The sequence below is a fragment of the Gallinula chloropus genome (assembly GCF_964237585.1).
Source record: "Gallinula chloropus genome assembly, chromosome: 7".
In the NCBI taxonomy this organism is placed as follows: Eukaryota; Metazoa; Chordata; class Aves; order Gruiformes; family Rallidae; genus Gallinula; species Gallinula chloropus.
The window spans coordinates 20153996-20177033 of NC_140092.1; the positions used below are offsets into that span (position 1 = coordinate 20153996).

General features: G+C 35.6%; 1 protein-coding gene across 2 annotated transcripts in view; it reads left to right on the forward strand.

Moving 5' to 3' along the window:
* Positions 1–23038, forward strand: part of TUSC3 (tumor suppressor candidate 3) — a gene marked incomplete at both ends in the record, with an annotated part of 111497 nt that overhangs the window by 65599 nt on the left and 22860 nt on the right. For both annotated transcript variants that reach the window (XM_084266768.1, XM_084266769.1), the window contains one exon: positions 1460–1549. In XM_084266768.1, coding sequence (XP_084122894.1) covers positions 1460–1549 — 90 coding nt within the window. The remainder of the gene's footprint in view (positions 1–1459; positions 1550–23038) is intronic.

Below are 23038 nucleotides of genomic sequence, written 5' to 3' on the forward strand. Positions count from 1 at the left end.
GATGATGAGCTGTGATCAACAGGAGAAGGTTCAATGAAGCCAAGTACAGAGTCCTGCACTTGGGACATAACAACCCCATGCAGTCCTACAGGCTTGGGGAAGACTTGCTAGAAAGCTACCTGGGGATGTTGGTTGACTGATGACTGAATATGAGCCAGCAGTGTGCCCAGGTGTCCAAGAAGGCCAATGGCATCCTGGCTTGTATCAAAAATAGCGTGGCCAGTAGGTCCCTGTACTTGGCATTGGTGAGGCCATACCTTGAGTACTGTGTTCAGTTTTGGGCCCCTCACTTACAAGAAGGACATTGAGCTCCTGGAGTGTGTCCAGAGAAGGGCAGCCAGGCTAGTGAAGGGTGTGGAGAGCAAACCTTATGAGGAGCAGCTGAAGGGATGTTTAGCCTGGAGAAGAGGAGGCTGAGGGGAGAACTTACCAGGTTCAGATTAGACATTAGAAAAAAATTCTTCACTGAAGGAGTTGTGGATCATTGGAACAGGCTGCCCAGAGAGGTAGTTGAGTCACCGACCCTGCATGTATTTAAAAGATGGGTAGATGAGGTGCTTAGGGGGTATAATGTAGTAGAGTATGGGTATGGTTGGACTCGATGATCTCAAAGGTCTTTTCCCAACCTAGTGATTCTGTGATTCTGTAAGAAACCTGTCAGACATATTTACATGATCCAAGTTTCCATTTCTGTTTTTCTCACTTGGTAATCCAAAGGTACTAAATTTTCATCTTTAGGATAGTCATAGTGACTCTTGCTATGACTAGGAAGTTTGTTGTCTAGATTCTGCAGTCAGATTCTGTCGTGACCTTCTTCAGGAATTACTGTCTTGTTTTTACAGCTTTCATACATTCCTAACCTAACTCCACACTTCTTTCCATAGGGAATTTCACTTTCCTACCAGCTCAACCATTGTTATTTGTTGTAGCTAAAATGAATCACAGTAGGATAAGACACACGATGAGAATTTCATAGAACGGGATATTGTGTTGATAATTGGAACTTTTTTTCCTTATGGCTTTATATATCATTTCATACACCTGAAAGCAAACAGTTAAATATTTATATTAGAATAAAGGCAGAAAGAACTTTGCGGAAGGTTATATAACCTCAAACACTAGATTGCAGAATATTTGAAATTAATGCCTTCTATGAGTGCTTTTTGCTGTGTATATGGGTAAATGTGGCAATTCCAACTGCAGGTAATAACAGGATTATTTCAAGTGAGATTTGGAAAATCTCTGTCTTGAGCTAACTCATTTTCTAACAGAAGTCATTAAGAATTTTATGACGGCAACGCATCTACAAACCCTATTCTAAAAAACAAATAGAGGTAGATACTGTACCTGGTTAGGGAAACAATTATGTATCTGAAACAAATATCACCAGCAGAATGGTTTTCTATTCAATTCTTCTGGGTAAATAAATGAGTATATTGTTTTCTCTTTTTTTATTTAGTGTGTTGTATTTGCGATGACATCTGGTCAGATGTGGAATCACATCCGTGGACCCCCGTATGCACATAAAAATCCTCAGAATGGACAAGTGGTGAGTTGATTCTTGTAATTTTGTTTTGAGAGGAAATACACTGTATAGTTGCTTCTTACACTGAATCTCATATAGCAAGTTACTGCAGTGCCACAGCACTGTATGATGGTGTGCCAGAGTCTTACATCTCTGCTTGCAAGCAGAGTCTGTTTTGGAATTTCAGTTGTTCAGAAAATTCTACCATCTTTGTTTTGAGCAATTAAGAGATGGCTGTTTTTTCTAAAATTCTTTCTAGCAGACTCCCAGCTGTAGTGAGTGTGTTACAAAATGATCCATTCCACACAATTTCCGCTGTCCAAAGAGATATTAATATTACACCTTTTTATAGAAACATGCTGTTTCACAAGGTGAAAAGCACGTGTGGGTTTTCTTCTTTTCAGACTCCATTTATATAAACCTTTGAGGTTTCTAACCTCTTCCCATTTCTTGGGCATTTTAGTTAGAAAAGGAGATAGCAAATATTTTCATGTGCTTCATATTTTTCATGTGCTTTTTCCATCATGTCTATAACTCTTCCACTGAACTTTATGGAATGCTCTTTCTTATATTTCTCTACTCTTTCAATCTAAGTTCTTTATCAGCTTCACTAAGAAGTTATTACTAGATGACTACAGCCAGAATTATTGTTGCCTTCTGCTAGTACTGTCTTTGGAGGAATTCTTGTACTTGCTCCTTCCTGCTCACAAATTAGCAAAAGTTCGTTAGAGTTCATGAAAAGGAAATCTTGGCCTGTTGGGAATGTAAAATGGACCTTTGCTAGTTCCTACCACTCCTTGTTATTTACCATTTTGCAAGCAAATTGTTGGGATGGAATCTACGAAGCTTGCAGTGAGCACAGTGCTTAGGAAGCTTTTCCATGACTAGTGGCTTGTTTAGCTCTCTTCAGCTCTGGCCATCGCTGGTTAAAGGAGACTGGCTTATGTTGTAAAGAAAAAATAATTGAAGCTCCCTTTGTGTCATATCTTAATTGGAGTAATAAAAAGATGATGGTTTGAATTTGAGTACTTTGATTCACTTTGTATCAGGAATTTACCAACGTAATGGTGCCATAAAATGACATGACCACCTGTCAACTTTGTTATGCAGAAGTGGAACTAATAATGTAATAAATAATCTCTATAAAACACTGCTTATAAAAATTCACTTTTTCGTTACTGCTTTGCAGTATTAAATTGATGATGCCTTCCTACAAAGTGACAGAAAGGAGAAATACTGCACAGTAAAAGAACTGTTTCTGACAAATAAGTTTTTACCATACCCAGTTTATACACATTGCCCTTTTTAAAGACCTGTTGCTGAAGTATGGGCTATGTTAAATCATTAAAAAATGTCCTTTTAATTCTTCCTGAATTTGTGTCATCTTGTCTCAGTTTCCAGAGTGCGATCTCATATCTGAGTGTGTGAAAAACTACTAGCGTGGGAGTGTTAATATACACAACTAAATAATGAAAATGGTGGTAGAGATGTTTTTAAGTCCTACTTACTAACCTCCTGTACACACCCCCCACTAATTTTCTGGTTTTGCTCCGTTATATGGTTTCCTTGTACATTTGTGTCAGTACTTTCACCTCCTTGGAGTTATAGCTGTGTCAGTAAGTGCAACCAGTCAGATTCTAAGGAATAAAAAAGTATAGTTGCAGAATCATGAAATTCCTGATTTATATAAGATACTGCGGACTGCTATATTTCTAACTTAAAGCTCTGGTTTTTTACCAGTCTTAAAAGCTTAATAAGTATTCTGTAAACCTTTTTTATTTTGCACTGCATTTTTTCCAAATATCGTTATTGAACATTTCCCTGTTTCATTTTTTTAGCACTTATCTATGTTCCTGTGAATTTGAAGTCATAAAAGTGCTTATCTAACACTTCTGTGAGATTTATTCAACCATGATAACTCACTGTAACAGTGTTCTGCGTGAAGTTAGCAGCTGCTGTCTTTACATCTGGATGAAATTTAACTCATTACTTTCTTTCCAATGTCTAGGGTATAGTACTAATTCCAAATGTCCATGCTAATTTTGTACAAGGAGTATTTGCATGTAATACTCTGTACTATTGTTAACACTTTTACAGTGTAAAAATCTGTTCTTAAGGGAAGGCATCAAATAGATCATGAAGCTTAATTGGTTTATGGTTGGGTTCAGATTTACTATTTCTTAGTTTTTCTTATTTCATAGGAGTTAACAGTTCAGTTCCTGTACTAGCTGTAGTGCCTGATAAGCCACCAGACTTTGAGAATGCTAATATTCTGTCTTCATAAACTCTTCCTTGCTTTAGATATCTCCTATTATTTGCTTTCTTCTTGTTATAGTTTTAGATGATGCTTCATTTCTCTTCCTTAAATCCCCCCTTTTTTTTTTTTTCAAAGATGAAAAGACATTTGTTTGCTTTGCTTAAACAACACTACTTACTAGTACCAGGATCTTGTAAAAGGTACATCACCAGTTCTTAAAATCCTTTGCTTGTGGCACTGCACTTATGCTTCTTTGCTTGATTACCTGAATTACTTTAATTCTATGATTGTATTCTTTGAATGAAGCTTTTAAATCATATTTTTGTAATTCTGTGTGGATCTGTTTGGTGAGGTTGATGTGCTCTCCAGTTGATGTTGTTGCAGTTACTTTATTCCCCATTGCTATCAGCTAATTTCAGGTTTTGGGTCCACATGAAAGCAGCATCAATTTTTACATAGAAAGCTGAATCATGCAGTACTGTTGTTTGATATGTCAGTTCTGGTTTAGGTTGGTGTAACCAGTATTAGTCTTCTGTCTTGATACATTTCTCTCTTTTTATCTCTGTTATATTTTTGGAGTTCTTCATCTTTTGCGTAATTATTTCTTAGGATTAGCTCCTTGCTGACTGTGTGACAGTGAAACCTGTACCTATTTTACCGGAGTTGACAGTGAAAACCAAACATCCCATTGGTGTCTGTATATAAACAGTCTTGGGAGAGCTCTGATTTTTATTCAGAGCTTGATCTGTCTAGAGCTGGTGGTGTGACAACTAGAGAGCTGGGGAAAGCAATTACATATTTTTGAGCCTCCTTGCTGTTTAATTGACCTAATAGCAATGAGTTCTCATTAGATTTTCGTCAGCTTTTACTCTAGTAGCAGCAGTGGCTAAGAAAGCATTTGTGCATGTCAGTCCAGGGTTAGCAGCCTTTTTAAAATTATTACCTGAATACAAGTTCTACAGTTTTCATTGTGCAGTATGCTCAGAGCTGCATCTTTAAAATGACTGAAAGTTTGCTATAAATGAGGATAGGGCAAAAGACAAACTTTTGTCAAAAATGCTGAATTAAGTTGATTTTCAAAGGCCGTAATTTCCTTTGCTTTTCCAAGAAAAAAAATATTAGAAATTGGAAATGTTTCTGTGGGAAGAGGGAAATATGATACTTTTATTGCCAGAATTAGATGGTTTTCCTACATTACCTGATGCTTTATGAAATGGATAATTGTCCTATATGACACTATATTAACTGGATTTGGGGTTTTGGCATTATTTATATTTCAAAAGCTTGTTGAAATTGCTTAAGCATAAGACAAATTATGTCCTTACAAAGCAGTTTATATCTTTTTAGTAAATCTTTTAGATGGACCACTTTGGAATGTCAGATCAAATGCAAGTATTTGTTCTGTTGTGAAGTTTACTCAGCCTTTCTTTTTTCCCAACTTACCTTTCATACTTTTGTAACCACTGATCTTTTATTCAGGAGCATTCTCCAAAATAGCATTTTTCAAATTGTCTAGCTGATACAGGTATTTGGTAATCTGTATGTTTCTGAAGTCAAAGTAAAAATATCTTTGACTGCTATTATTTATTTTTTCATTTATCTATGTAAAATTAGGTACTATGAACACTTCATGCTTAGAATATTGAGATTCTTAATTCACATTAGTACTCCAATTCTAGGCAGGACAAAATTTCATCTATTGAAATACTCTTCTGTGGTTTTTGACATGATTCGTGAGTGTAAAATAAACAGATTGGTATCAGGAGTACCTCAGCCATGTTTTGGTGCATCTATCCACAATAATCACAAGCACAGTGCTATTAAAGTATTTCTGCATACTTCATTGGAATAGCCATTTATTTAGTATGATGGATAGAAATGAGAAGTAGGTTATTTATGAGTGTATTTAATGAAACTGTTTTCCTGTGGTTATCAAAGCAATGAGTCTTTCAAGAATCTGCAAGTATTAATGGATTTTTCAAGCCTTGAATTCCAACTTCTGCCTTGATTTAGTCAAAAAGTAGTAGTAATTAGCAGTGTAAGATGTAGAACTAGTCTCAATCTTATTTCTGTTAACAGACCAGCACGTTAAAAAATGGGCAACATCATATGTAAACTAGTGTTGGGAAAAGTATTAACCTGTCTAATTTTAAGATGTAGTTAATTAGAGATTGGGAGTGTGGTTGTAGCTGGCATTTCAATAGCTTCCTGTATAATGAATGTTTCTACTTTAATATTAGAAAAGGGAAAGCTTACATGATACTTTGTATCCTTGTTATTGTGTGTGGGAGGAGGAGGTGGGAAAATGGTCATAAGAGGAGGTTTGCTCAGGTGAGGCATTAGAACCGCTAAATTAAAACTGTCAGATCTTGAAACATCCTTGCTGTAGAAGTTCAGATAGTACCATTATATTGCAAGTACTGTGGCTCTGGCTGAGTAATGATGGAAAATTTTCCTATCAAGTAAAACTGGATTTTAGACAAGTTATCAGAGAGCAAGTAGTCTGTCATGATAAAATCCAGTAAAAATAGCACTAGATTTTAATTGCTGCTTGTAACAACAGAAATCCAATTTGAATTGACTGATACCACTTTCAAGTAACAAATACCCTTCCTTTCCCCCACCTACCTTTTGCAAAGTGTGGATGAGCTTCTGGAAGCAATTTAATTTCATCTGAAAGAACTGCTTTTTACAGAACAACAGGAGCCAGTGACACCTCAAACAAGAGAAGTTATGAAGTATTTGAAGATAGAATGAACATAGACTTTTTTAAAGACAGAAAGCCAGAATAGCACAGGACAAAAATCTGTTTGTGTTGTTCGCTTAATACTAGAATGAGTTCTTGATTGCCAGGTAGGAATCTATATTTTCTGTCTTCCAGGAACTTACTGGTTGTGTAGAAGTTAAAAGCTAAAGAGTTTTCTCTAATAAAATAGTTTTGATTGGAAGGTACCTCTGAAGGTTTTGTTTAGCTGCTTGCTCAGGACATTGTCTAAGAGAATTTTCAATGGTTAGAGATTCTCCAACCTGTTCCAGCATTTGACCATCCACACTGTTCTTTTAATTTTACCTTTTAATTTATTTTTATCTTTTTTTTTTTAATTTCCCTCAGGAGCAAAGTAAAATTTATCCTTTTATCCAATACAAGCTGATTTAACTGAGTTCTTAATTAGTATTTAACACTTGCTTGAATAAAATTAGGTTTAGCCTAGCCGAACACCTTTTCAGAGCTCCTGACAGCATATCTTTGCTCGAGTGGCACTAGCACTATTATGGTAACACTACAGTATCTACGCTGGAAGCTAGAAAATGTAGTAGTCATAGGGATTTTTCTCTGTATAGATTCTGTTCTCTGAATAGAACTGTGCAGACGTTCTTCCTGTAGCTGTTAAACAGCCTAAGCATGTCTGCTTTCTTCTCAAATGTTACAAGTTCTCAACAGTTCTGAGAGCACAGGGAAGGGAGAAGAGAGGAAAGAACTCTACCATGTTTTCTGTATTGCACAGTCTTTTACTGCTTTAGATGGATTATTTTGTGAATCTTTCCTCTTCCTTGCAGAAAAATAATCTATAGTACAAGGGTGCAGATGTTCCTTTTTGCTGAAGTAAAATGTCAGCAGTTGGGAATTGTCTCGTGTATTACTAAGCGAGTGTAAAACTGGATTCTATCCTGCAGAGCCTTCTCAAGTTAGACCTGGTGTGTATTTCCATTGGAGAGCTCTTGCCTCTCCATATACTTTGGTACTGAGCTCTGATTCCTTTTATGGCTGTGAACAATGTCAAGAGAAGGAATGTGCATTTGAGTGTGTTAATGTAAGTGAAGCGGCATACTTCAGACAGTCCTTCAGGGACTAATTCACCGGTAGTCTCTGGTTCGGTGAGATACCTTTTTGTTGTGGTTATTCTTTTTTTGATGGTGAGTTTAAAAAAAAATAATATTGAACATAAAGAATTTTTGATGCTTTTTGTAATCTGCAAGGCAGAAATTATTTGCTGCCTTATTTTGATGAATATAAAATTCTTTCTGTATGTTTTCACAGAAACAAAAATTATTCTGACTCTTTTATTATCAAGCTCTGGTGCCAACATTAATTCGTTTATTTGGCTAGCCTCTCATGTTTAGTGACTGTTCCTGAAGGAAGAAACAATAGAAGACATAAGGACTAAATTAAAATGTAAACTAAAAAGTTTTATTGTACATGCAGACTGTTCTTCTGAGGCTCTGAAAACCAGTAGCATAGTACTGTACATCCCACCTTTTAGATAGCAGATACTTTTCAGAGTTCCTGGGTATCAAGTGAAGTGGCAGAATATACTTACCCTTTCTTGTTCTTTGAAGAAATTATAACATTTTGTTTACTTATACATGCTGGCACCCAGATCTTATAGATCATAAATACTTTAGTTATTTTCCTTATGTATTCTTTTGAAGCATTATGAACATTCACAAGGTTAATCATGCCACAATTACTGTTCCTTGTACCTTTCATTTGGAGACTTAGATGTGTCCTATTAATGGTTTGGTGGTTTTTTTGTGGGGTGGGTTTGGGGTTTTTTTGGTGGTGGTTTGTTTTGTTTTTTCTTTTCTCCCACTACCTAGCAGCATACTTACATAAGAATTCAACAGAGTCAGAAATCAGGTAGCTGAGGAAACAGCTTGGACTTCAGATAGTGTGCTCAGATAAGCAAAACCTATTCCTGTACTAAAATGAAAATAAAATAAACTGGCATTTTGGAAGGTTATACATATAAGCAGAATTTGAGAGTAGGTGCTTTTGTAAAGGAAAGGGTTGGTTACTGGGTTGAACAGATGTGTTGTGGTATAATTACCCATGATTTTTATAACAGAAACCTAATCAAAGCATCTTTGTAAATCAGATCCAAAAAACATTATTTTTTTTCAGCACAGTAATGTTTCAGTAGCTCAAATGAAACTTGATCTAGCTTTAGAAAAAACAATATCTTTAAATAAATGAAGACCTTATTTTATGATAGTATTTTTTCTTTTCTTTTTTGCAATTAATTTATATAGTTTGTTTATCTAATGTTCCATGGTTGGTATTGTATCTTTCTTTATTACAATGGTTGCAATTATAAAAGAATCGGAATGTATGTATATACTTTCATCTTCTCAGTAGTCCTCATTACAGTATACCTTGTCTGCCACTAAAAAGTCACTGAAGAACATGTTTCAGTTAGAAAAGCTGATCTAAAACCCTTCTTGGGAGAGTTCACTTCTGCATAACAGAATGGAGATAGATTGTCTTGAGAACACAAGTAGATATACTGCCATTAACTACTTTGTGTGTAAAAATAAAAATTGGAAATTGAGCTCTAGAACTGTGAAGTATTTAGCCATAGTAGCATTCACAGCCCTTTTGTGCAGCACTGTAAAGAACTGGAGAGTTTTGTCAGTGTTAGCTACTTCACCTTCTAAGCGTGCATTTAACTGTAAGTATGCTACAGTAAGTGGAAATAATGCCAGCATTGGATCAGCTGCACAGTTTAAGAATGGATTTTAAGAATCGATTTGAGAACCAAATTGAATTAAATTAATGCTGTTAATCATTTAATATCCCAATAATCGATCATTTGTATTATTATTAATTATCTCTGGAAAATAGAGAATCATAAATGTTTTTGTTACTGCGGCCTTTCAGCTGTATCTCTCTTGTCCCTTAAGCCCACTATATTAAATCTGGGTCTACAAATATGCAAACATTGAGCCATTAGAAAAGTAAAAACAGCACAAAGACTTTAGTATTTCTTCTGGCTTTTTTCTCCTATTTGTTCAATTTCCTATTTTCCTAACCCTAATAAAATATTGGAGCACTTCATTTACAGAAGAATGAACAATTGATAGCCCTCCAAAGTAGCCTTTTTAAAGCTCAGGAAAAAAATCCAGGAGAAACAGGTTTGAGAGTCGTTCAAACCACTGTTAACTTAGAGGATTAGTTTTGGTATAAATTGAACAACATACATTCCTAAAAAGATAGCACGCAACAGAAATTTGAAAAAGAAGAGGACAAGTAGAAAAAAAACCCCAAACAAAATAAAAACACAGAAACAAACAGATCACCAGTACATGTCTGCTGCTGATACATTTAATGTCTTTCAAACAAGCCACTTTTCCCTAGAATTTAACCCTAGATGTTTAAAGAATACTGTAAGGTTGGGTTATTTCCCTAACTACTACCAAGGGAACAAGTACAGTCCTTAAACATAATACTGGTTTGAAAATTTTTCCTTCTCCTTTCCCCCTCAGTTTTTATTTATTTTGCATTGCACCTTCTACACAGTTTCATGTAGCTCTGATCCAGCAAGTAACTTCAGTGTTTTAATTTCTAGTGCATGTATATGCAGCAGTGGGAGCGTCCTTGTATGGGACATCATCAAAATCTTTGACTTGAGGATTTTGCTACTAGGCATGATTCATAGTGCACCTCCTTTTGCACTTGAAAGAAACTTTTTATTGATTTGGTAGATTGCAGATGCAGTACTTTGCACCTTGATTTTGACTTAATTTTTTAATAGGTTGATGACATTAATGGATCGTATTCAGTCCGTACTTACACACCTTTTCTCTAGCAGAGTTTCTTTTAGATGAGAACGTAATTTGTGGAAATCCTTCTGATATTTGAAGCATAAAGCTTTCATTTCTTCCCATGTAATGTAGTGGTGTTTTTTTTTCCCTCTGTTCCTTTCTGTCATCAGCAGAATTCATTATTACCTATTTTTGCACTCTCGTCATCAACTTGAAACTTAATAAATTAGTCCCAAGCTCTAGAGCTCCTTTATGTGTTTTTAAACAGCCTATTCTGTCTCCCATTGAGACAGTTATTCAACCTGCTGTAGTGTTTGTTCCAAACCCATTTTTCTCTAGCTTTCCATGTAACAGGAAGAATTGCCGAAGTCCAGATAAATAGTAGCAAATTTCCTTTGTCAAGAGAATTAATTACCTTAAGAAAGAGATTGTGCCTGATGAATATGGTATCTATCTCTTTGGAATGTATGTGCTCTATTTCATCTCATTTTTCATGTTCCTTCATCTGTTTAATTGTACTCCATTTCAGAACTTACTGGAAAGGTTTTCATAGTGTTGAAATCTAACTTCCTTCCTTCCTGAATGCATGATGTCATACAGATTTACACTAACATACTCAGACTTGCCTAGGATCCATGCATAAAACCATGAAATTGCTTCTAGGTTTTAAGATTTATGTACTAGATTAGGAATTCTGCTTTTTGAGTTTTCCTTCGACTTTTCATGTGATATATAAGGGCCTGCAGCTGAGAGAATGCATCTCTTCCTTTTGTTCATCACAAGCATGGCTGAAAACAGTTCAGAACGTGGGTTGTTACTACCCTTTACTGCATATTAACAACTTTGCTTGTCCTCTGGTTTAATAGGAGCCACTTCAATTTCATTTGCAGGGCCACCTTACCATACCTACTGGCAGCTTTCATTTTATCGCTAAACTTCTTAAGCTTTTAAGAGTGAAATGTATTTTCTAGTCAGTGTCCTTCCATCCTTTCTAAGCTCTGGCTGTTCATTGTATTCCGTTTGGGATTATTGGTTACATCTGGAATCCTTTCCTTGAAAGGTCACTATTTTATTTATTTTAAGAATGTGTGGGATACAGGTTCAGGATAGCTTGAGAAACTTAAAATATTAGTCTCTGACTTGTTCAATTCACCCAATTTGTGTTTATGACTTTGCTCATTAATTTTTCATTTCAGTTGAAGTTGTTGTCCTTTGTACATTAAAATAATTTGAATGTAGAGTTTCTATCATAGTTTTAAGTGTTACAGTGGGTGAATCTGGATACCTTTTGTCATATATATTTTAATATGCTATAAACCTAATTTCTAAATCAGCTATGAACATAATTGTCCTGTATTTAACATGTCTGAGTATTTATAGCTTTATAAGTATCCTTGTATTTACATCCCAGTATTAATATCCTAGTATTTATGGCTTTCAAACACAATATTCAGTCCTTTATTATTATTATAGTTCTCTACAACTCCTTTGAAATTTTAGTAAAAATAGATATTCAGGTTGATCCTAGACATAAAAAATGAAAAATGCTCAATCTTTTAATAGAATTAACAAACACCTTGCTGTATATAGATATATTTTCTTATTGCAGAGCTTCCTCTCTTCATTCTAAAGGTCAGTTTGATTACTCCTAACAATTTTATTTTGATTTGTCAAGTTAAAAAAAAAAAAGTAAACACTTTCAAACATACAGAACTTGCGTTTTAAAATCTACTGAAAAATAGTGCATTTCTCAACTGAGAATCTGCCAGAAAAAAAGTTGGTAGATGGTATTAAATACCAGTTTCAAGGGAGACAAAAGAGTAACCTTCAAACTTTTTCTGACTTTGTCTCTTATCAGTCATGCAAGTGTCAGAGCCATAATGTGAATACTCAAGAAGGCTTTGAATTGTCAATAGAGAAAGCTTCCTCTTTGAGGTTATATTCTCTGGAACAGAAGAGATAACACTATTATCAGTGTTTTTATAGTGTAGCCAATTTCTCATTGCATGTACTGAAATGCAGTTTTTAATACAGTTTAGATATTAGTATAATGATAAATATGCCAGACTTCTAAACTAAATTCGGAATGTTTCTGACAGTTCTGATACAGTATGAAATTCCACTCTGGTCTCTTTCAGAAAAAGTAATTTCCAAACACATTTCTAACCTTTTTAGGAAATTGACATTAAATACGCATTACTTTCTGGGATGTCTGTTGAATTGTCAAGCCAGTTGGAACTTCAAAGTTTAACACCAGAATGGAAGCATACAGAATAAAAGCTAGCACACTCTAATATACAAATACCATTACAAGCTATTTATGATCACTGTAGGATGAATTTTATGCTTTTTTTATAAGGCATTCAGGCCCTGTGTTTTAAGTGCTGACAATGTGAATTGGTTTGAACTGCTGTTCATGGTCTTGTTAGTTTTATTTCTTATATATTGTATTTTTTTCCCTATGAGCTAGGTAATGAGCAAAATCTCAATGCATTCAAGAGTATTGTGCAAATTCTGCATGAAAATACAATTGTGCTAAACATTTACGTGTGTACGGAGCTATAAAGGATTTTTTTTTTCTTGTGTTGACTTGTAGGTCATTTTTAACAGTATGTCAAGATAATTTCTAAAAAAAATTGTTGTCTCCACTACCAAATCAGGTAGTCTTAAATCATTACTATGTTTAGGTATTTTGAAATAATATTTGTAGTTTACTTGAGTGAAATTCTTATCCCTGATCTTCTGATGTACAGGATAGCAAATAAAAATTGACAAGTGTGTGTGCTGTTTCCATCAGCAATCCCAAATATTTCAGATGTATGAAAGCATCCCTCAATATCTAATAAATCATCATGACATAAAATAAAACAAAATCATCCAGTATGCTAAGTATTTGGAGAATTCTATGTAGGCAATGTGGTTCTGCTAAAATCGACACCTTTTTTGTATCACAAAACATGGGCCATATTCTTTGATTGTTGAACTAATAATTAGTGAAAATGGATCTTCATTTTATGTTAACAGTATCCCATATCTTCTAAAGTGATGTGTTTCCCTGTTAGCATAAGTCAAGAGGCTCTTAACGCATTGCTTTTGACAATAGAATCAAAATGAATTCACATGATGGCCTTTAGACCAACTTTATATGTGCTAAGAACTCTCCTAGCAGAAAACTTCTGTGTCAGAATATTACTAATTTTAGCAACCTACATAGCTGATAATGTGGTTTTTAGTACGTGAAAAGTCAGGCTATAATATACACTTTGTGGGCTAAATATTGTACCTTCCCCTTTGTTGTTGTTCCTAGTTGCCTTTTTTCCTGCCAATCTATCTGTTTTCAGGAAAGCAAAAATGGTTGAAGCAGCTAAGTCCATTCTTTCACAATTTTACTGTTGCTGATGAAGTAATTTATTGAACTAAAAAGATAAAAAAAAAAGAAAATTTGCCTATTTTGAAGGATGTATTGGGGGCTCCAAATCTGGACACAGTACTCCAGATGGGGGCCTCACGAGGGCAGAGTAGAGAGGGACAATCACAGATACCTTATTTGGAATCAGTTTGAAAAACATGTGCAGTGCAATGGAGATATGTAGTGAGTTCTCCATTTACATTGAGTTGATTTTCATGTGAAGAATGACTTATTTACACTGATTATTAGTGTATCGATAAGCAAGACTTTGGAGACCAGTGTTTCCTTGTAACCAAGGCACTAGCGTTCAATGTCGTTTAAAAGACTTTCAAATAAAGTGAGAGAGGTAGTGTTGGTATTGGAGGGCTGGGAATGTGGTTAATGTGATACAAGTTTTTAAAGCAGGTGTGTGGGTGCTTGCAAGGCTCACACCGAACAAAATGCTCTAGATAATATCTGTGAAGATAGCAATATGAGTGTGAATGGAGTACTAAAACTGAGAGTGTTTCCCTAATGCTTTAAAGAGGTTAGCAACCATTAGATGAATTAAACAGTAACCAGGGAATCACAGAGACTTTTGAAATTAGAGAAGGGATCTGCTTAAAAGTAAGTGGAACGGAAGAGTGGGAGTTTGTACCAACAGGGGAGGAGCCTGTGGAGGGAGAATAGAGCACCTGTAGCAACTAGTTTTCCATCTGCTGGAAGGGACCCAACTGGCAGTACCACACTGCCTGGGCCTGATAGAGCCTCTCCCTCAGACGCTGGGCATACCCTGTGTCTAGCTAGGAGATTAATAGTGCAGCATTTATCATTATTACATATGACACACTGAGGGGAGCAGCATGGCAGTATGAAGAAGACTCGCCTCGTGCATCTACTCACATTCCTTGAAGGCATCAGCAGGACTGAGAGAGCTACTGCTGACAGTCCACTTGAACTGATGAAGTTTTGTCATTATATAAGTTTGAAGAAATTACAGAATGATCTAATAAGTTATTCTCATGAATTAATAAGGAGCTGATAGATGTAAATTATCACTTTTCAAGGTGAAAGGAAATCGGTGCTGTCTCGCAGGGGTTTGTTATAACCTTTTCTATTTACTGTTCATCACTTTGCAAGAGCTTGACAGCTTGCTGTTGGCATTAAGTTATTTGGAAGGATAAAGAGAGGGGCCAGCTGCAAAGAAGTATAGGTGGAGTTTGTGCACAACAACAGGCAAGAGTATTATCTGCATTTTATTACTCTGTTAGAAATAACTGTAAAGTGATGTGAATAAAAAACAGATCATACATTTTTGCTATGAAAGTAAAATGTCTGTAAAAGGATAGGCCCTCAGCACATGCTATTTCTCCTCAGGAGTAAGGTCTTTTGGTTAGAATAGCATAATCAAAATAACCACTGACTACTCAGTGGACGAAAGAGCAAACAATGTATGGAATTATTAAGACAGAAAGCTACAGGCAGTGCTATGAATTGTGTGTTATGCACAGGTTGAGTACCATCTGGAAAAAAACTCAGGAGATGACAAAGGGTGAGCTAAAGTATGAAAGTGCTTATATAGAAGGAATGATGACGAGCTAATTTCAGCGAGGTGCATTAAATAATGAGTGACAAGGAAAGATGTGTGAAGAAAAGGGGGGATAGTTTTCAATTTATTAAAATGAAATTTGAAGGCAGAATTTTCAAATAAAACATTTCTGTATTGCACAGATAGTTGTGGAACTCTCTGCTGCAAGTTATTACACGTACTGAAAGTTTACAGCTTTCATAAAGCTACTGTATAAATATATAGCTATTAAAACCTCTTCAAGGTTGTAGTTGCAAGGTAGTCTGCCTAAAAATCAGAAGTATGATTTGGGAGGTGACATCTCTGAAGATCATAACCCCAACATAAACATTAAACTGTATTGTCATTAAAAGCATGTATATAACATAGACACACTGTCACAAAAATGAAGGGTTCCAGTAGTTGGTCATTAAAAAGAAATGAGAAAGGTTTATGTTGTTAAATTGCAAGATAGAGAGTTTGTGTGGGTCATGCTAGGCCTTTATGTCATACCAGAATCCACTCATCATTCACATGGTGTACATACTAATTCACATCCTATAGAGCCAGCCAAATTTGAAGTGGATGAGAAAATGAGACGTGGGCTGGTAGGGAGCAATGCATAGTCCTGCTAATACATGCAGTTGTAATGCAAGCCAGCTGTTCCCACCAGCTTTTGAGAGAATATGGATCACTGGAGACAGATACTTAAAAACAGAAAAGATGTTTGCTAGTAGGAGCCTCTTAAACTGCTTAGGCACAGAGATAAAAATGTACTTCCTAGTGTTGAAAATAACTTACATTTTTGAGTATTTTATCAAGGCAGATGCTGCGTTCCCTATTACTTGAAGGAGTTGTAGGACATGTAAATGATGCTTAGATTGAATTGGGAGAAACTTGCCACCTACTAGCAGAAGTTGAGCGGTAGTAGAGGTAGTACTAGTCTTGTCTGGATGTGAGTGAGCACATACATACATTACATACAGTAGCTTCTAGCCGTCACAGTTCTTAAAGGCAGACATTGAAGTAAAAGTCAGTGCTTCATCTGTGAGTTGCCTTTTAGAGCAAAGGACAGTTGCTTCATGGGGGGGAGCGAATGGGGGGAAAGGATTCTGATGAGGAACAGAGAAAAGACCTCACCCCAGAGAAACTTCAAATGCAGAAGATGGGACACTGTGCTGGATGTGGAGCATTACTGTGAGGATATAGTGAACGATGCAGTGAAAAACATCTGCTAGATGTTTTTTCTAGTTCAAGCACTTCATGTTAGTTAGATTTTTGGTTCAGTAAATAATTCTCTGTCCTGGTCAGGTTAGAAGAAACTTTGGAGACAGTAATTTCTAACCTCCAGAAACATGGATGACCATTTGTTTTCCTACTGGACCTCTTGCCTGCAATTATTTGCAGAAGCCTTTCTTTGTTGTTGAAAATTTGTTTTTTATGTGGCAGCCAGTTTAGTCTTCTGTATGTTACATGGGAAGTGTCAGGTTGAAGTTCTTTAATATAGAGTAAATGATTTTACCTCTTAGTTTGTTCTGTGCAATTATGTGGTTTATTGTGTATTATATATCTTTCTAAATATTGATGTTCTGAAATTCTATCACCAATAAACCATCAAAATGAAATATTTGCTCTGTTGAAATCAATAGCATAATGCTTATTGACTTCTTTTGAATCAGCATTTCACCCAAATTATTTTAGGTACAGAGAAGACACCTCTGCTCTTTCACAAATATCATGGGACTGGAAATCTGCTTAGGTCAAAGTCAGCGTGAAGTTTTGTATCTAGAGCTCCATACCATTCATAACCTAGAGAGATAGGTATGTGGCTAAACCACTTTTATCACCTTTTTTTTTTAAAATAAAAGTTATTTTGAGAAATCAGCTATTGTGTTAAAAGAATCACATAATTGGTTTATAAGAAGTGAAAGGAATCTTGAAAGTCCAGACAGGTGGAAGGGGAAAAAATTATGAAGAGCCTCCAACACTGGGAATAACCTTTTTGTACTAAAGCGGTGGGATGTGTAGAGAAAATACATCTTCATATTGTTAAAGACAAACCTGCCTTTATAAGTGAGCTTTGAAAATTTATGCAACCACTGAGGTTTCTTGGAATTGGGAAAAAAACCAGTCAATTAGTAAATTAATTAAATGCAGAGAAATACAGCAGTTTGAGGCAGTGTTCTGCCTGTCAGACTAGTGAACAAGTTGCACTCCAGAACACATCTAAAATGCAGTCTTGAAGGTTTTGCTTAGTTTCAGTAGTCTGAAAGTACTCAAAGCATTAAGAAAATGCTGTGTGCATTGTAAAAGTCTTAAATTTCAGTTGGATTTGGCGTGCTGACTTGAAGTTCTGTTGTGACAAAAGTATTAATGAAAAGTATTTCTTAAAGTGCATTGTATGTGAATACATGGTGAAGTTCATGTGCAGTGGGACTAAACTTGAACTCAAAGAATAAACAAACAATTCTTTGCCACCACGTATGTGAAGACTGTGTTCTGTGTCCTTACTTTATGTGATCTTTTTATACCCAGACATCCATGTTCTCTTCTGCTACTTGGCTACAAAACTGTGTTTTAGGTTCACAATACGTGCAAGAGGTGTTCCTGTGCTAGGTGTTTCTGCCTGTTAATAGTTTTCAGTTAGGTGCTATGGGCACCACAACAGTTAATGTACTAAGCATTTTGGCTTGAAACAAACCCTTGGGGGAAAAAACCCACCCTTCTGTTAACAGAAAAATTAAACCATAGTAGTTCAACTGTAATGTAGAGACTTTAAAAGTCTGGATGTTTCTGGATGCCAAGAAGAGAGGGAAATAATATTTAATGGCCTCAAAGTTGATGAAATTTCTGAATGTTCTCAAAACATTCAATCATTTAGTACTGTGAGGCATATGAATGCTAAAGAATCTGAGTGGAACTACTTAAGCCACATAAAAATGACACGATGGTTCCTAACTAGAACATATTAAAAAATCTTCTTGAACACAGATCTGACAGCGCTTCCAGATCTTTGATCAGTTTGTCAGTGTGTTCTTGTGTGTTAATTTTCCTTTGAGTAATTCATTTGTTAATTTACTAGACTACACACAGTCTTTAAATTCTTCAGTTTTTCCCCTTCATCTAGAGTCAACTGTTTTTTGGTGGGTTTTTTAATTTTTAATGCCTTGGTGGTTATTTTTTCTTAAGATGTAAATTTTTTCTTTTCTTGAATATTAAAAATGTTGACCTATTCTTGCAGTTTCTTCTAGAATGAAGTAACCTGTATGCTATATGCATATACTTGCAATTGCTGAGAAAATTGTTGTCTCTTAAAGCTTCCCAGGCTTTCCTTTTCTCTCTGTTACAGCACGTCACAGGTAAGATAATTGTGCTAACATTGTTTTGCACCTTCCCAGAGAGCAAGGAGGACTCTGATGTTTTTATATCTACAAGTTTTAGTGGGAACTCTGCAGCAGTCTAAACAATGCTATGGTTGGAGATTCCAGTGATCAACATGGGATTTCTGTGTACTGTCACCAAATGAAATGCCCCAAGTTGAGGTGCAGGGAATGCTTTAATTATTGTATAAGTTTGATTGGTTTGTTTCAGGGGTTTTTATGAGGCTTCCTGCAAGATCTTTGTCTTGAGCATAATGTAGAGTGATTCTTCTTTTATGGTTTCTTATAGAGTTATTTCCATCAAATATATGTGTCTTTTGCATTTGTTTTTCTCCTCAGCCCTGGCCCCAAGCAGTAATTCGTAGTTTAACCCATAAAAGCTATCAAAATCTTAAACATGTCAGTGGATTTACTTTCTTTCTTTACATCTCCTTCATGGGATAGGCTTCTTAGAAATTTGTGAACAATTTAACGTCTGGAATTTTCTTTTATTTAGCCTTGTCCTGTCTCTCTTGCTCTTAACAGAGACAAATCTGCCTTCTCAGATAACATGCTGTCATCTCGTTTTCCCTTCTTAGTATGTTTTCATCTACCTTTTTCATAGCATCGTAGCGCTTTCACATTAAACATATGAATGCTATTACATAAAATTTAGTGTTGACATCAGTATTGTGCTTTTTTTTTTCCTGGGTAAATTAATACACTACTCTAGAAAGGAAGCTATTTCAGGTTTTTGCTTTTCAGCACCTTGCCCAAATTAATAGTATTTATTTGCACTCTGCCTTCATACCTGCAGAGCTATGATCTACTGAAGGAAAGTTTTATTTTCTGTTCCTTACCTCAAAGAAAGGAAAATAATTTATCATGAAGTATTGTATCTGTTTTTTCAGATATCTACTTTGTGTTTCAGTCCTCTTTGTTAATGAAATTCATTATACAGCCTCTGCCTCTGACTTAAAAGCTTATTTGTCCACAGTGGCCTGTTTATTGGGCTTTTTTATTTGAAAACACTAAATATGTCAGGAAAGTACGACTTTGTTATTTTATTAATTTTAGCACAATAATTGAATTTTGAACGACTGACTTCTGGTATTCATAGAATATAACTAAGCTTATTTTCTCCTTTCTGGGCTGAAAACATACTGCATTTTCATAACTCAGTACTTGTAATTCTTCTAATTTTCCTGCATACTGTGGCACACGTATGAAAATCTCACATGAACAAGCACTTACTACAGCTTAGGATCCCAAGTTACTAATTTGGCTTCTAATAATTCCCAGGTCTCTTTGTCCCAAATGCATGGGCATTCAATGTTCTGTTGGTTTTCTTTTTTTTTCTCCCTTAGGTATTTTTTTTTTAATGAATTCTTTAGTAAAGCTAGCATTTTAAGTATTTCTATTTAAGTGTGAATATAATGACAATTTGGTATGTCTGTAAGAATTGCAATATTTTTTGTAGACCTGGAACTTTTCAGTTCTTGACTAATCAGGTGGGGGTTTTTTCAGAGACAGCTGATGGAAGGAACTTGAAGTGCAACTTGTCTTGCTGACAGCAGTATTTGATTTGTATTCATTGCAGGCTGCAGTACTTGCTAAGGATAGCACAGCAAATAGGTCTGAGGTTTTGTGTCATAACATAAAATTTTTAGCTACTGGCTTTTATGGTATATTAAGTTAATGCCTGCCATCCTAAAAAGAACTTTATAAAATACATTATCACAAATTTGACAGTTGCTGCAGTAGAAGATGTTTAATGGCACAGCGCATCCATTGAAAAAAAAAAATCTTCTTACTGTTATATTCTAATAATTAGGAAGCATCTGCCAGTGCATTAAACAATGAATTTAAATAAGTGACTCCCATAGCTGCCCTCATAAATCATGGATTCAAAGCATTTGTTATAGTGAAATAAATTCCTATTTGTCAAGTGTGTCTACTTTCAGATTTTATATTCTAAACATCGAGTGATTCTTTTGTTCTCAATTTGTCTTGCTAAAGGCTTCATTTTGCTCAGTTTCTGTGTGATGTCAGCAGTGTTTCCTCCAATGTGCTAACCAGACGTGATACGCAGTGCAAAAGATTGCTCTGGGCAACACAGAACAGGTTTTTTAAAAGAATTGAGTTGTTTGAGTCTGAAAAATATGGGCTGCTTCTAGAATATTAGAAAGATTAAAACCAGTACAGTAAAACTTGGTTTTGACCCTTTTTTTACTATGTATTCAGTTCTATTTTGAATTTTTTGTTCAGTTGTGTTAGGCATCCTTTTCCTTAGTCCCCTTCTCCAAAGGACTGCTGCTTTGTAATTCTAACTATTACTTAGCAGCAGCAAAGACCAAATGAGGGAGCTTATGTTGGGAAGAAACATAACCTCTTTTCCATTGAGAAAAATCAGGTAGGTTTGGGTCTTCCATGAGAATGGAAATTACTAAGTTAGCTTGTAGAAGAATGAGGAGAAAAAAAGAGAAATTAAATAAAGGTTTTGGAAAAAGAAGGATTAAAGAAGGTGTGTAAATAAGTTTCCTTCAAGTAATGTGTGCCAGCCTGAATTCTGATCTAGTAAAAATTTCATGAGATGTTCTTTTTATCCCGAGAGTAATGTTAATAGGTAATGCTGTGCAGCAATAGTGTGTAATGAACTTAAAATGTCAGTATTTAAAGCTTTAGATCATTGAAATGATACCATCTCGTAAGAACATCAGATGGTAAGTTACACCTAAATCTGAACAGAATTAATAAAACTCTTGCTGTAGTGCAAATAATACTTCCCATTTTTACTGACTTAAATTTTTATACTTTACATACTTGCATAGTTTGGGACTTTTTTTAAAAATACAGAATATTAATTTTGAAGTTAATTTTAAAGTAGGATATAAACCGGGACATGCATTTGTATATCTGACTGTGTGTGCTGTATGACATGTAGTAAAAAATTGGTTGTAAAAATAAAACTGTGTGATAAAACTTCAGAGTATTTGCAACAGTTTCATATTTCACACAAGTAAAATTTTCTTTTTGTTGTTATGAAAAAAGTAAAAGTCTTGAAGTACAGATAGCTGAAAGGAAATGCAAGCACAGAATTGTAGAATGACCTGGGTTGGAAGAGACCCTTTAGATCATCGAATCCAATCTCAGCCTAATCCTGACTAGTCCGCCTCTAGATCGTGTCCTTAAGCACTTCATCTACATGCCTTTTAAATACCTCCAGGGATGGTCACTCCACCACATCCCTGGGCAGCCTGTTCCAACCCTTTCAGTAAAGAAATTCTTCCTAATATCTAACTTAACTATCTAAATATCTAACTGTCACTTGTCACCCGAAGAGACCAACCTCCCTTGACATCTCTGCAACCACCTTTCAGGTAGCTGTAGAGAGCGGTAAGATCTCCCATGTCTTTTCTCAAGACTAAAAAGCCCCAGTTCCCACAGCCACTCCTCATAGGACTTTTGCTCCAGACCCTTCACCACACAGTACTCGAGGTGTGGCCTCACCAGAGCTGTTGTCCCTTAATAATGGCTGGGCCTTCATTCTCTCATGTTCCTGTTTTGTCGATAAGCTGTCAGTCTTCCTCTCAAGAATACTCCAGTGTTTACTAACAAGTGTTATTTGAAAGGACACCAGAGACCTAGCAAGTTAATTCATGAATCTGTTAGTTTATGCTGTGTTCGTTCAGTTACCTCTTTTTAAAATAAGTGTTAAGGTTTGTAAATTGATGTGCAGTGTGCTTCAGATGGTTCTAAAAATTACTCTGGCAAGAAAGACTAGCATGATTTTTTCTTTCTGGTATGGATCTAACTATTCAGTCATAATAGACTAATCTTTCAAGCTCAATTTTGCGTGCCTGGTCATGCCCGCGTAGTGTGTCTCACCTTCCTAGTTAATTAGCATTTTAAAAGCAGCATTCTGAATATTCGGATATTTCCTCTATACTAGAGAAGTGTCTGTGCTATTGCAAATCCAAAAAAAAAAAGACTTAACTTACTATGGAACTTGCAAAATCTGTAGCCAAAGTAACTTAATTTACATATCTCAACTCGGTGTAGCAGAATTAGGGGCAGTATTCAATTTACTTGGGATAGGTAGCTACATCAAATGCAGGATTATTCTCACATTCCCCTATTGGTATTATTTGGATTGTAGCTTTGGGTAATTTGGGTTTTGCACCTCCTCTTGCTTCAGCTACACAGTGAACATTTTGGGGGATTTTCACAGCTATTTGAATTCAGCAAAGTTTATTTTGGAGTTAGCGTCATTTTAAGGCCTCTTCACTTCTGCTTCCAGCACTTCAGCATTTAGGTCAAACTACCTTTTTTGCCTCACAGCTTGGAAACCAATTGAAAGAACACTTCTGAAATTACAAAAGAGAAAATATCACAGGTC